The 12908-nt window shown below is 45.1% G+C and overlaps 1 protein-coding gene across 2 annotated transcripts in view; it reads left to right on the forward strand.

The window, feature by feature from the left end:
- HNRNPL (heterogeneous nuclear ribonucleoprotein L) overlaps positions 1-12908 on the forward strand; it is a 42233-nt gene that overhangs the window by 21366 nt on the left and 7959 nt on the right. For both annotated transcript variants that reach the window (XM_033954976.1, XM_033954977.1), the window contains 4 exons: positions 1158-1243; positions 1877-1973; positions 2306-2378; positions 5754-5825. In XM_033954976.1, the coding sequence (XP_033810867.1) occupies positions 1158-1243; positions 1877-1973; positions 2306-2378; positions 5754-5825 (328 nt within the window). The remainder of the gene's footprint in view (positions 1-1157; positions 1244-1876; positions 1974-2305; positions 2379-5753; positions 5826-12908) is intronic.

Below are 12908 nucleotides of genomic sequence, written 5' to 3' on the forward strand. Positions count from 1 at the left end.
AAATTTTACGTTACGCTGGTTCCAATCATAATTATTTTAGCAAAGTTTTGTATTATTCACCGTTATCATTTACGGCTATTGTAAACATAATGTAAATAAGTCCATAAGTCTGTAAATTCAAATATTTTGTGTTCCTGGCTCTTTATTAGTCCATACAGACTGTTTATCCACTGTCTGTCATTTTTGGAACGTCCCGTCATCCGGGACACACGATAGGAAAAGGTTAATCTGCCTTTATCCAAGTTTCTATACACAATAAGTTTACAAGTTTCCATACACAATAAAATCGCAAAGTAAAAAGACCTACATTAAGTAGAGGAAAACACAGTTACTACTAGATCAGTAGTTTTGAACGCAGTCCTTGGGGACCACCTACCAGTTGTATTTTCATGATACCTATAAATGATTGTGCATGAGAAGGGTTTGCACACAGTGAAGTTCATGCTAATACTTCTCGTACATATTTATTATGAATATCTTGAAACCCTGACTGGTCCCTGAGGACTGAGTTAAAAATCACTGTACCAGAAGATTAGTGTTGGTTTGCTATAGTGTCTTAGAGAAGTAGAATTAATTTCAGCTTTAATGACAGAATATTCTGTATTCTTGACAACCTTCGGTGTCCTGTCCATAATTATTATTTTTTTTTTTTCCCCCTGATCTAGCTTTTATTAAGTGCTCAGGTGATATAGAAATGAATAGCCAATTTGGTTTGGGGGACATACCAGTATGCCTATAAACAAAGCCATCCTTGGAAGGGACAATTAAACAGTCACCCTGGGTCTGGTTGGTGTCATTTTGTACTTTGACAGCCACAGTGTGTTTTCACTTCTATCTCTACCCCATATTTTCTTGGCTTAGGAGGAGGTAGACAAGCAGTCTCATTTGTTGCTGCTTCCTTTGGATGCTGTTTGCCTGTGTGAATCTGCACATTCAGATGGCAGAGGATGCGGGAGCTCTTCTGCTTTGTTAGGCAGGGGAAAGAATGGAGGACAGAAGGGTGAGAGAGGAGAAAGTCAGATTTACATATTGCATATCTAGGGGGCCCAGCAGCCCAGCCTGCAACACATTAAACATAATGACTAGTAAATCCGCCATTCACACAAAACAAACATGAATATTGATGATCTCTTTTGCTTATGTTTCTACTTTGCTAGGATGTTCTTTATACTATCTGTAATCCTTGTGGACCAGTTCAGAGGATTGTCATCTTCCGGAAAAACGGAGTCCAGGCAATGGTGGAATATCCTTTATTACCTTTAAATTTCCAGGTCCAGGGTGCCAAATGCTTATAATGATTTGTTTTCTAGTTTTGCAGCACTTAGGCACAGGAACATTGTCCCGCATGGATGCCTTTTGGGATATGGGCTTGAATTCTCATCCCACCCCACCAAAAAAAAAAAAAACCTGTTTGTATTTTGGGACAATATAGGTAGCTGACTGCATTCTAAAACCTAGTTTCTTTTTTTTTTCTTTTTTTTTTTTTCAGCATGAAATGAAAAACTGGTTTGAAATAACAGGTGCAACGCTGATTTTCTGGCAACGGGTGGTCCGGCAGCAAGCAACATCTGCAACCTGTTGCTCCTGCCAGCCTTGGCTCTCCCTCTGATGTGACTTTCTGGCTCAAGACCAGAAAGTGACAGACAATCGAAGCCAGTGCGAGTAGCAGGTTGCAGATACTGCTTGCTGCTGCTGAAGATTTAAAGAAGTACCTGGGAGGAGGAGGGAGAGAGGTGCCAGGGTTAAAGCATGTTCATTGTTAGTTCAGCAAAACAGTTAATCTGGCAAGGGTTTGGAACCAGGGGTACTGGAAAATTGGTGGTGTACCTGTATCTCTAATTTTATTTTCCAAGTTTTTTTCCTTAACTATTTAAACATTTGATTCTGTGCAGAGTGCACAGAGAGCCAAGGCTTCTCTGAATGGTGCTGACATATATTCTGGCTGTTGTACTCTAAAAATTGAATATGCAAAGGTATGTAAGCATGGGAACTTGTCAGCAGGGATAGGGCAAGATCTCAAGTTTGAAAACCTTTATGGGAGGTATACATGAGGAGAGTGAGTAATCACTAAAAGTTCTCAGTTGTGCCTGAGCTGTCAGGGGTTCATTGGAGCTGGCCACTGTTAAATGTTTGTGTGTGTATGTGTGTGTATATATATGTATATATATGTATGTATATATATATATATATATATATATATATATATATATATGTGTGTGTGTGTGTATATGTATGTGTGTATTTATTTATTTATTTATTTTTATGACTTGTAAAGTTTTTAAGAATGACTTGTATGTTTTTGCAGCCCACACGCTTAAATGTGTTTAAGAATGATCAGGACACCTGGGATTATACCAACCCCAATCTCAGTGGTCAAGGTAATCTTTCTAAAGATATCTCTAAACTTTTTATAAGCTTTGCTTCTCAATTTCTAAAAGAACACATTCCTTAGCTGAGATTTCATGTCTTGTAATGCCATTGAATCAGAATAAAAACATGAGGCAATAACAACTGTTCAGAGCATCCTAAAATAAAATGCTTTTAAATAAGGGGCGGTTAGCTTGGATAAACTGGAACTTTTGGGGTGTAGTTAAGATCTGTTTAGTTGCTGTGGGCATTTACTGTCCGCAACACTGATGCATGAGGAGGAGCCATGCTTTTTAGAAAGGAAGTAAGGTGCCCTCTTGTAAGGAAGATGTGCTGTTTGTAACAGGCTCAGTTGTAGCCTTTTCTTGGGGCTGTAATTCCAAATTTAAATTCTTCATAGTGTTGTGATAATTAGGGTAAAGGTCAGTTGCTGAAACTAGGGCAGGATTAACTGTTAGGGCAAACGAGTTTGGGTTGTCCTTTTCCATCCTCATTTTAAATCCTACAAACCTTTGAGTGCCTATTTTAGTCTCTTCTTACCTGCTGTTGCCTTCTCTGCAGGTGGGGTCACTTGGTGTTACGAGATTACAGGGCCCCACATAGCATGGAGATTACTTGACAGCCCCTAACTGGGGAGAAATACATAGTAAGGGGAAGATTAGACGTCTGTGGGCAGCAGTAGCTCTTATCCATTCTACTCGGGACAAAACCCTGTCTTGTAAATCACCTAAACTTTGACAAGTTCTCCTCCACCATGTGTGGTGGAGGAGGTATGTACCTAGTTTGTCCATGCTTTAATCCAGCTTAAACTGTTAACTTTTATAGAACTGATTTTTGTTTTGTTTTTTGAGGCTCAGCAGATTTTTCTTGTTTTGTTTTTTTTTTTGTTTTTTTCCTTACAGTGCAATCAGAACTGGTGCTGTGACCCTATTCATTTGCAGCTACTTATGAATTTCCCTTAATTTTATAGCACCTACCATTTACTTTAATTCTGTTGTGTATCAGCAACTTTAAACTAGTGCTTCTTGATCCCTGAATCCAGTCATCTAGATTTTGCTCTTAAACAATTACCATCACTTCTCTTTCCCTTGCTTTGATGGGGATGGCAAAGCAAGAAGTATGAATGATCTGAATAGCATTCCCAGCAAAATTCAGGTAGCAGAAGGCCTGACACAGATTTTGAGCCAAGGATCATTTGCAACTCATTTCTAAGATGATGCCCCACCTCAAGGCTTTAATAGATACTATTTATGGTTGGAAGTCAGGTTGCAGACAGCACAGCTTTCGTATTTTAGTGTAATCATGTCTTTATTTAAATTTTTAATTCAGTAGTGTCAAACGCATGAAAAAAAAGGGGCTTGTACCATGTATGGTATTGTTTTATCAGTAAAGTCCTGTTTTCATGAAGGGTTCTCTTCTGTGATTTACTTCCTTTTAAGCAAGGCTATCTCTAGAAGATGGGTTTGGGGTGGGATGGTATACTTAGGCCTTGATGCTCATCAGCCAAGACCCCTGCATCTCACTGTGTTTGACATCCCTGTTTTAAAACATGTACATTGTAACAACAAGTAATGGCATTGCATGACAACCCTTAAAACATGACATTTCTCCTCCCATGTACATAATAGAGATGTGCAGAGATGCAGGAATTAATTGCAGGCTGTGCATTATTTGATGCATTAAGGGTGGTATATAATAATTAACTGGGAGAGGTTATAGCTTTACTTTTTAATGGGAGTTCCCATGTCTGAGCCTATATTGCAGAAGGGGGCTTGATGGGCTATGAAAGCCCAGAATTGCCTGCGACCTGCCTCTGCACATTCCTAATAACACACAGTGTAGAAAGAAACAATTAGCTCTTTCCTGAAGAGAAACATGCATCGTATGTACCAGACCAGCAACAGACTGAGCTCATATTATCAAGAACACAACACGGTGATCCAAGAATCCGCTGTCCAAGCACAAAGAAAGAGGCTGAACATGCCACAACCTACATGTTAATGCAAAAGCCAAAGAGAGAATGTACACAGATCTAGGAAAACACAGAACAAAGAACTCGACAGCAGGCCAACGGAGAACCTTTTAAATACAGAGTGGAGTAGATCACAGTACCCTCCAAGACATAAGATGCTCTCCTTTTGCTTCTGCATTCCTTTCTGGAGGGCAGTTTGTGCAGACATCAGATGCCAACATTCATCGCCAACAGGAGACAAACCAAAGGCACACCGCATTCAGCGTGTAGCTGGGGCTCATTCTGGTGCATGCAGACAGGTACTTGGGCCGAAACACACTTCCATAACAGAGGAGACACGCACATGGGAGACCTACACAGAGCCAGAAGCACCACACAAATGCAGGAGATGAAAACATGGAGGAACACTCATTAACACACCCTTAATGGCTGCTTTTCTGATACCTTCTGAGGACAAAAAGCTGTGAGCCTTTCAGATTTTATTTCTATATTTTTTTTTAAGTTGTACTTTGATAACTGAAAAGTATTTGACTATAAAAACCATGTAATGCAGGGTCGCAGTGTATATTTGATGGGACGCCATCTTTCAGAACTGTGCTAACTCACTGTTGAAGTGTCCAATGGTAAGAGAAATACAGATTTTTATGTGAAACTGGAGCATTGTACTCTGTACTTCTACTGTAAGTAGCCTTTTTGAATCTTTGTGATTTTAAGTACATACTGTATGAAACATGTAATCTTGAATGAGTGTGAATGTTTTGGCTTGTACAAAATGAAACATTTTTTTACCTAGATTTTCTTTGCTGTTTTGCTATGTTTTCATGCAAATACTGCACATTCGCCTTCCTTTTTTCTCCTGTTTTGGGTGGGGAGTTGTTTACTATCGCTTTTTTTTCTGCCATCATTGTTACAACCAGCTGTGGGAAGAATGGGCATTTTACAGCTATCGTATCTGGTGGAATGATAATTTGTCTATTTTCTTTGCATAATATTTTGCAGGGGTTCCACGAAAGGTTGTGATGGTGTTTTGGGATAAGCTTTACGTTTACCAGGCTTGAAGTTAGTAATAAAATGTAAAGAGACAGAGTATTGAGATTTCAGTTGCACAGGTTGGTAGCCCCAGGCAGTGAGGGGAAGTATGGTGATTAAGCAATCAGTAGGATAGTCACTAATCAGAAATGTCCTGATAAATGTTAGTGAAACGAATAGAAATGGAATTGGGCTCACAGTTTAAGAATAGGTTTTACAGTTTTGTATTCTTCATGGTGAAACAAAAAAAAAAAAAAAAAACCAGAGACAGTAGCTAGAGAGAGGAGACATCACAGATGAGGCTTAGCTAGCTTTGAGTTTGATCCTTAATAGTGCGACACTTGAATATTTAATTTGCTTAAATTTTCACTGTCCTTCCTTTTAGGTGATCCTGGTAATAACCCAAATAAGCGTCAAAGACAGCCTCCTCTTCTTGGAGACCATCCTGTGGAATATGGTAAAGGCTTGAATGCTCAATATTTGACACTTGGGGTTTTTTGTGTTTTTTCTACCAAGCTGTATTCATAAAGCACCATGCAATATCTGACAGGGTGTTGAAAAGGAGTGTTAAAATGAAAGGAGTTTGAAGATTTTGTAGTTCAGATTGTAGGTATCCAAGAAGTATAAAACAGTAGGGAAAAGTGCTTGTAACTATATTGAATTTAGATGAGGGAGCGAAGCCTGTATTTGGATATAGTCAAGATGCTAGTTTGTGGATTAAAAAGGAGAAATTAGGTTCTTATCTGCTAATTTACTTTCTTTTAGCCTGTCCAGACCGGTATAGGTATCTTATCCCAGGACAAGCAGGCAGGTATTCTCACTAGTGGGTGATGTCATCCGACAGAGCCCCGATACGGACATCTTGCAAGCATGTCTTGCTTGAAGAAACTCAGAAGTTTCGAGATGCCCGCACTGCGCATGCGCCAGTGCCTTCCTGCCCGATGCTCCGGGCGTGTCTCCTCAGTTCTTTTTCTTCCGCGGAGCTGAGAAGTCTATCTTCAATTTGCGCCCATTGAATTTCTTTTTTTGCCTTCTTTTTTGCCGCGGGTTGAGTTCTTTTGGCTCTCCTGTGCATTTATTTCTTTCTTTGATTTCTTGATTTCAAAAAAAAAAAAAAAAAATTTTCCTTCCGATACTGGGTCGGCCGCGTGGCTGGGGCCCCGCGCCTTCGACCTTGCGGCGGAGCTTTTCCGGCCTATGTCCCGGCCGATCACCGGTTTTAAAAAGTGTAGCAAGTGCCAGCGCGCGATTTCGCTCACGGACCCTCATCGACGCTGCTTACAGTGCCTGGGACCGGATCACTTCCCGAAATCGTGCCGGCCTTGCTCCACTCTGACGGCGAGAGCGTTTAAGCGTCGCTGTCTGCTGTGGGAGTCCATGTTCAAGATGGAAGCTTCATCGGATCCTGCAGCTTCGACATAGACAGGTGCTTCGACTCCTTCTGCGAAGCCCTCTGCCTCCCTGGCTGCTTCGGGCCTCCTGAAACCGGCGTCGTTCACACCGGCTTCGGCGCCGGAGCCTTCATCCGTCTCCTCGGAGCAGAATTCCTCAGTGGACCCTAGCTTCTCAATGGACTCGAGTGTCAGACCCGTTGACTCGACACATCATAGTCACTCCTGCTCTTCGGCAGTCTCTACTTTGGTGGATGACCTCTTCGAATCTATCCAGAGGTTTGCTGTTTCACACTCCTCCTCATCAGAAGGTTCTCACTACCGATTCCTCGACCTATGCCTGGGGGGCTCATCTGGATGGGCTTCGCACTCAGGGATTCTAGACCTGTGCGGACCGACTCCATCAAATCAATCTTTTGGAGCTCAGAGCCATCTTCAATGCTCTTCAAGCTTTTCAACATCTGCTTCACGACATGGTGGTCCTCATTCGCACCGACAATCAGGTCGCCATGTATTATGTCAACAAGCAAGGGGGCACGGGTTCGGCCTCCCTCTGCCAGGAAGCTCTCAGAGTCTGGGATTGGGCGGTTCGCCACAACACCTTCCTCAAAGCTGTCTACATTCAGGGGAAGGACAATGTCTTGGCGGACAAACAGAGTCGTCTTCTCCAGCCTCACGAATGGACACTCCACTCCAAGCCCCTTCATCAGATCTTTGCTCAGTGGGGAACGCCTCAGATAGACCTCTTTGCGGCTCCCCACAATTTCAAGCTGCCTCAGTTTTGCTCCAGGATCTACGCTCCTCATCGCCTCGAGGCAGATGCTTTTCTGCTGGATTGGGGGAATCGCTTTCTGTATGCGTTTCCGCCATTCCCTCTCATTCAAAAGACTCTGGTCAAGCTGAAGTCCGACCATGCCACCATGATTCTGATAGCTCCTCGGTGGCCCAGGCAACCTTGGTTCTCCCTTCTACTTCAACTCAGCAGCAGGGAACCGTACCTACTTCCAGTGTTTCCTTCACTGCTTACTCAGCATCAGGGGTCTCTGCTTCATCCCAACCTGCAGTCTCTCCACCTGACAGCTTGGTTCCTCTCAACGTAACTCCGCACCAGTTTTCCCAGGCAGTGAGGGATGTCTTGGAGGCTTCCAGGAAGCCTGCTACTCGTCAATGCTACTCCCAAAAATGGACTAGATTTTCTTCATGGTGTATTTCCAATTCTAAGGAGCCTCAGCGAGCCTCCCTATCCTCTGTTTTGGACTATCTTTTACATCTGTCTCAGTCTGGTCTCAAGTCGACATCTATACGAGTCCACCTGAGTGCTATTGCGGCTTTCCATCAGCCTCTACAAGGGAAACCTCTCCCTTCTCATCCTGTGGTTTCCAGATTTATGAAAGGACTTTTTCATGTCAATCCTCCTCTCAAACCGCCTCCAGTGGTTTGGGATCTAAATGTTGTCCTTTCTTAGCTTATGAAACCTCCTTTTGAGCCTCTGAGCAAGGCTCCACTAAAGTTTCTCACTTGGAAAGTGGTTTTTCTGGTGGCCCTCACATCTGCTCGCAGGGTCAGTGAGCCTTCAGGCCTTGGTGGCGGACCCACCTTTCACAGTATTCCATCATGACAAGGTGGTCCTCCGCACTCACCCGAAATTCCTGCCTAAAGTGGTCTCTGAATTTCACCTCAACCAATCCATTGTGCTTCCAGTGTTCTTTCCAAAGCCTCATTCTCATCCTGGAGAATCAGCTCTTCACACTCTGGACTGTAAACGTGCTTTGGCTTTCTACTTGGATCGCACCAAACCACACAGAACTGCTCCTCAACTTTTCGTCTCCTTTGATCCAAACAAGTTGGGACGACCTGTATCGAAGCGCACCATCTCCAACTGGATGGCGGCTTGTATCTCTTTCTGCTATGCCCAGGCTGGATTACCCCTTCCCTGTAAGGTCACAGCCCATAAGGTCAGAGCAATGGCAGCCTCTGTAGCCTTCCTCAGATCGACACCGATTGAGGAGATTTGTAGGGCTGCCACTTGGTCCTCGGTTCATACGTTCACCTCTCATTATTGTCTGGATACTTTCTCCAGACGGGATGGGCAGTTTGGCCAAACTGTGTTACAAAATTTGTTCTCCTAAGTTGCCAACTCTCCCTCCATCCCATTGAGGTTAGCTTGGAGGTCACCCACTAGTGACTAGTGCTTGTCCTGGGATAAAGCAATGTTACTTACCGTAACAGTTGTTATCCAGGGACAGCAGGCAGCTATTCTCACGTCCCACCCACCTCCCCTGGGTTGGCTTCTCTGCTAGCTACCTGAACTGAGGAGACACGCCCAGAGCATCGGGCGGGAAAGCACTGGCGCATGCGCGGTGCGGGCATCTCGAAACTTCTGAGTTTCTTCAAGCAAGACATGCTTGCAAGATGTCCGTATCGGGGCTCTGTCGGATGACATCACCCACTAGTGAGAATAGCTGCCTGCTGTCCCTGGATAACAACTGTTACGGTAAGTAACATTGCTTTACAAGCGGGTAAATTATCTCATCATGACCTTAGGTGAAGACTGAAATAAAACTGTGGAATAGTACAAAATAGGTGCCCTTCCCTATTCCTATCAGTCTGCCAAATAGCCAAGCAGAACTAAAAACTTGAAACAGAAATTAAGAAGACTCCGAACAGGAGTAACAACTAATATACCCAAATGCTGTTGGAAAATGCAAAAGGAGCGATCCCAGCAAGAAAATGTCTCCACAGTTCGCCAGCTATACTAGCCGAGCCAAAGCCACTGTTCTTCAATTCTCCCCAGCCCTAAAAAAATACTAGAACCAGCAGAAAAAACAAAATCTGCATACGCAACAGCCACAATAACACAATAGGCAGGGTGGGGTCCTATACCAATCTGGAGAAGCTGAAAGAAAGTAAATTAGCAGGTAAGAACCTAATTTCTCCTTTAGCAACTCTCCAGACCGGTATAGATATCTTACAAGTAGGACATACCAAAGCAGTCCCCATCAAGGGCTGACACCAGAACATGCTCACCAAACACCGCGTCCCGACACGCCTGAACGTCCACACAATAGTCAAGCCAAAAATGTCCAGCAGATGACTGCCCGGAACCATGAGCAGAGCCACCTCCTGTGCCACCAGACAACTTTTGGTGCCCCCCTGATGATTAATATAGGCCACTGCTGTGGCATTATCCGAGAGAACCTGGACCAACTTGCTCGTCAATAAGGACTGGAAGGCTTACAACGCCAGATGAATGGCTCTGGTCTCTATTGACCCAGGACTTCTCTGGGGACCAATTGTCCTGAGCAGAGTGACCTAGACACTGAGCTCCCAAACCGAGGAGACTGGCATCCATGAGAAGCACTCAACTGTGGTTGATCCAGACTCATCCCTTGAACAAGATGGGAGGTCTGGAACCACCAATGAAGACTTCAGCGCGCCAAGCCTCACAGAGTAACAGGGAGATCCAGACTGTGCCTCCTGAAACAACCAGTCGTCCAGGTAGGATGCACCAGAATGCCCTCTACACAAGGCCGCCACGACCACCACCATAACCTTTTTTTAAAAAAAATATATTTTATTCATTTTACATCTAACAAGTGTATCAATAAATGGCATTTGAAATTGAATACATCACTTGAATTTCTATCATATTCAATCTTAAATCATAAAATTTAACCGCCTCCCTCCCATCCCTACTATCTGGGGTGTTTGCGTACTTTTGGCCGGTTCCACACTGGTCGAGGGGCCACTTCCTTTCCGGCCTCTGGTTCCTCCCGTGGCCATATATTTCAGCGCATGCAGTCTTTTGGGGGGGCCCGCCAGGGAGCTGGGAATTCCCCCGCTGCCCATCCTGCCCAATGACTCCTTGCCAGCGTCCCTTCATCTGTGAGAGTTCTATCCAAAGTGGGCAGAAATCACTGGAGGCGATTCAGGATGGTTATGCTCTGGAGTTTGCCCGCTCCTTGCCAGATCATTTTCTCGCTTCTCCTTGTCAGGTGGCGTGGAAGAAGCAAGCTTTTTGCCAGACCCTTCAAAGATTGCTAGATCTCAAAGCAGTTGTTTCAGTACCCCTTCAGGAGTGTTGCACCGGCAGGTACTCGTTTTATTTTGTGGTGCCCAAGAAAGAGGGGACCTTTTGACCTATCTTAGATTTGAAAGGGTTGAACAGAGCTCTGAGTTCATCTTTTCATATGAAGACGCAGTCTGTTCTGGCAGTTCAGTCGGGGGAGTATCTGACTTCTCTCGATCTGACGGAGGCCTACTTGCATGTTCCAGTCCGGGCCTCCCATCAGCACTTCTTCACTTTGAGATCTTGGGTCGGCACTATCAGTTTTGTTCGCTTCCATTTGGTCTGGCCACGGCTCCAAGGATGTTCATCAAGGTTCTTGTGGTTGTGGCGGCTTTACGCAAGGAGGGCATTCTAGTTCATCCCTATCTGGACAACTGGTTGATTCGAGCAAAGTCCAGGAGAGCACCTAAGTCACGGCTAAGGTGGTGGAGTTCCTGCAGTCATTGGGATGGGTTGTCGACCTCTCCAAGAGCCGGTTGACCCCCCTCCCAGCACCTGGAGTATCTTGGGGTTCGTTTTGACACCTCCTTGGGGAAGGTCTTCCAGAGGCCAGGGTATGCAAATTGTAGTCTCAGATTCGCCGCCTCTTGGCGTCCCGGTGTCTTCGGGCGCAGGATTTTCTCCAGGTCTGGGATTGATGGTGGCTTCCCTAGATGTGGTGAGGTGGGCTCGGGCCCACATGCGTCCGCTTCAGTATGCTTTGCTTCGGAGGTGGTTGCCCCAGAGACAGTCTGGATTGTCCTGTTCCTCTTTGAGTTTTGGCTCTCTGCAGTCTTCGTTAGTAGTTTCAGTCCTCCAATCTGGTACAGGGGGTGGTGCTTCTCACGGACGCCAGTCTCCTCAGCCAGTCTCCTCAGTGTCTAGGTCACTCTGCTCAGGGCAGTTGGTCTCCGGAGAAGTCCTGGCCAATAAATGTTCTGGAGACCAGAGCCATTCGTCTGGCGTTGTTAGCCTTCCAGTCCTTATTGACAGGCAATTTGGTCCGGGTTCTCTCAGATAATGCCATGGCTAGGCATCAAGAGTTGTCTGGTGGCACAGGAGGCGGCTCTGCTCATGGTTCCAGGCAGAGTCTCATCTTCTGGACATTTCGGCTTCTTACATAGCGGGAGTTGAAAATGTTCAAGTGGATTTCCTTGGCTGTCACGTGCTGGATACCAGAGAATGGTTTCTGTGTCCTGCGGTCTTCCAGCTAATAGTGCAGACTTAGGGTCTGCCCCTCATGGACCTGATAGCCACGAATGTCAACGCCAAAACACCATGCTTCTTCAGTCATCGTATAGATCAGTGGTTCCCAACCCTGTCCTGGAGGAACACCAGGCCAATTGGGTTTTCAGGCTAGCCCTAATGAATATGCATGAAGCAAATTTGCATGCCTATCACTTCCATCATATGCAAATCTCTCTCATGCATATTCATTAGGGCTAGCCTGAAAACCCGATTGTCCTGGTGTTCCTCCAGGACAGGGTTGGGAATCACTGGTATAGATCACAGGTGTCAAAGTCGGTCCTCGAGGGCCGGAATCCAGTCGGGTTTTCAGGATTTCCCCAAGGAATCTGCATGAGATCTATGTGCATGCACTGCTTTCAATGCATATTCATTGGGGAAATCCTGAAAACCCGACTGGATTCCGGCCCTCGAGGAGGGACTTTGACACCCCTGGTATAGATGGTCAGGCCAAGGGGCTGGATGGTCTGGTGCAGCCATGGCCGATGGAAGATCGTCTGTATATGTTTCCTCTGGCCATAAGTGGACAGAGTTCTTAGCGTTGTTCGAAATCCCGGCTTCGTGATCCTGGTGGCCCCAGACTGGACAAGGCATCCATGGTATATGGATCATGTAGCGCAGTGGTTCCCAAACCTGTCCTGGGGGACCCCCAGCCAGTCAGGTTTTCAAGAGATCCCTAATGAATATGCATGGAGCAAATTTGCATGCCTATCACTTCCATTATATGTAAATCTCTCTCATGAATATTCATTAGGGCTAGCCTGAAAACCAGAATGGCCTGGTGGTCCCCCAAGACAGGTTTGGGAACCACTGCGGTAGCGGATCCTCTGCCACTGCTTCTCTCAACCAACCTTCT

The sequence above is a fragment of the Geotrypetes seraphini genome, chromosome 8 (genome assembly GCF_902459505.1).
Source record: "Geotrypetes seraphini chromosome 8, aGeoSer1.1, whole genome shotgun sequence".
Taxonomy (NCBI): domain Eukaryota; kingdom Metazoa; phylum Chordata; class Amphibia; order Gymnophiona; family Dermophiidae; genus Geotrypetes; species Geotrypetes seraphini.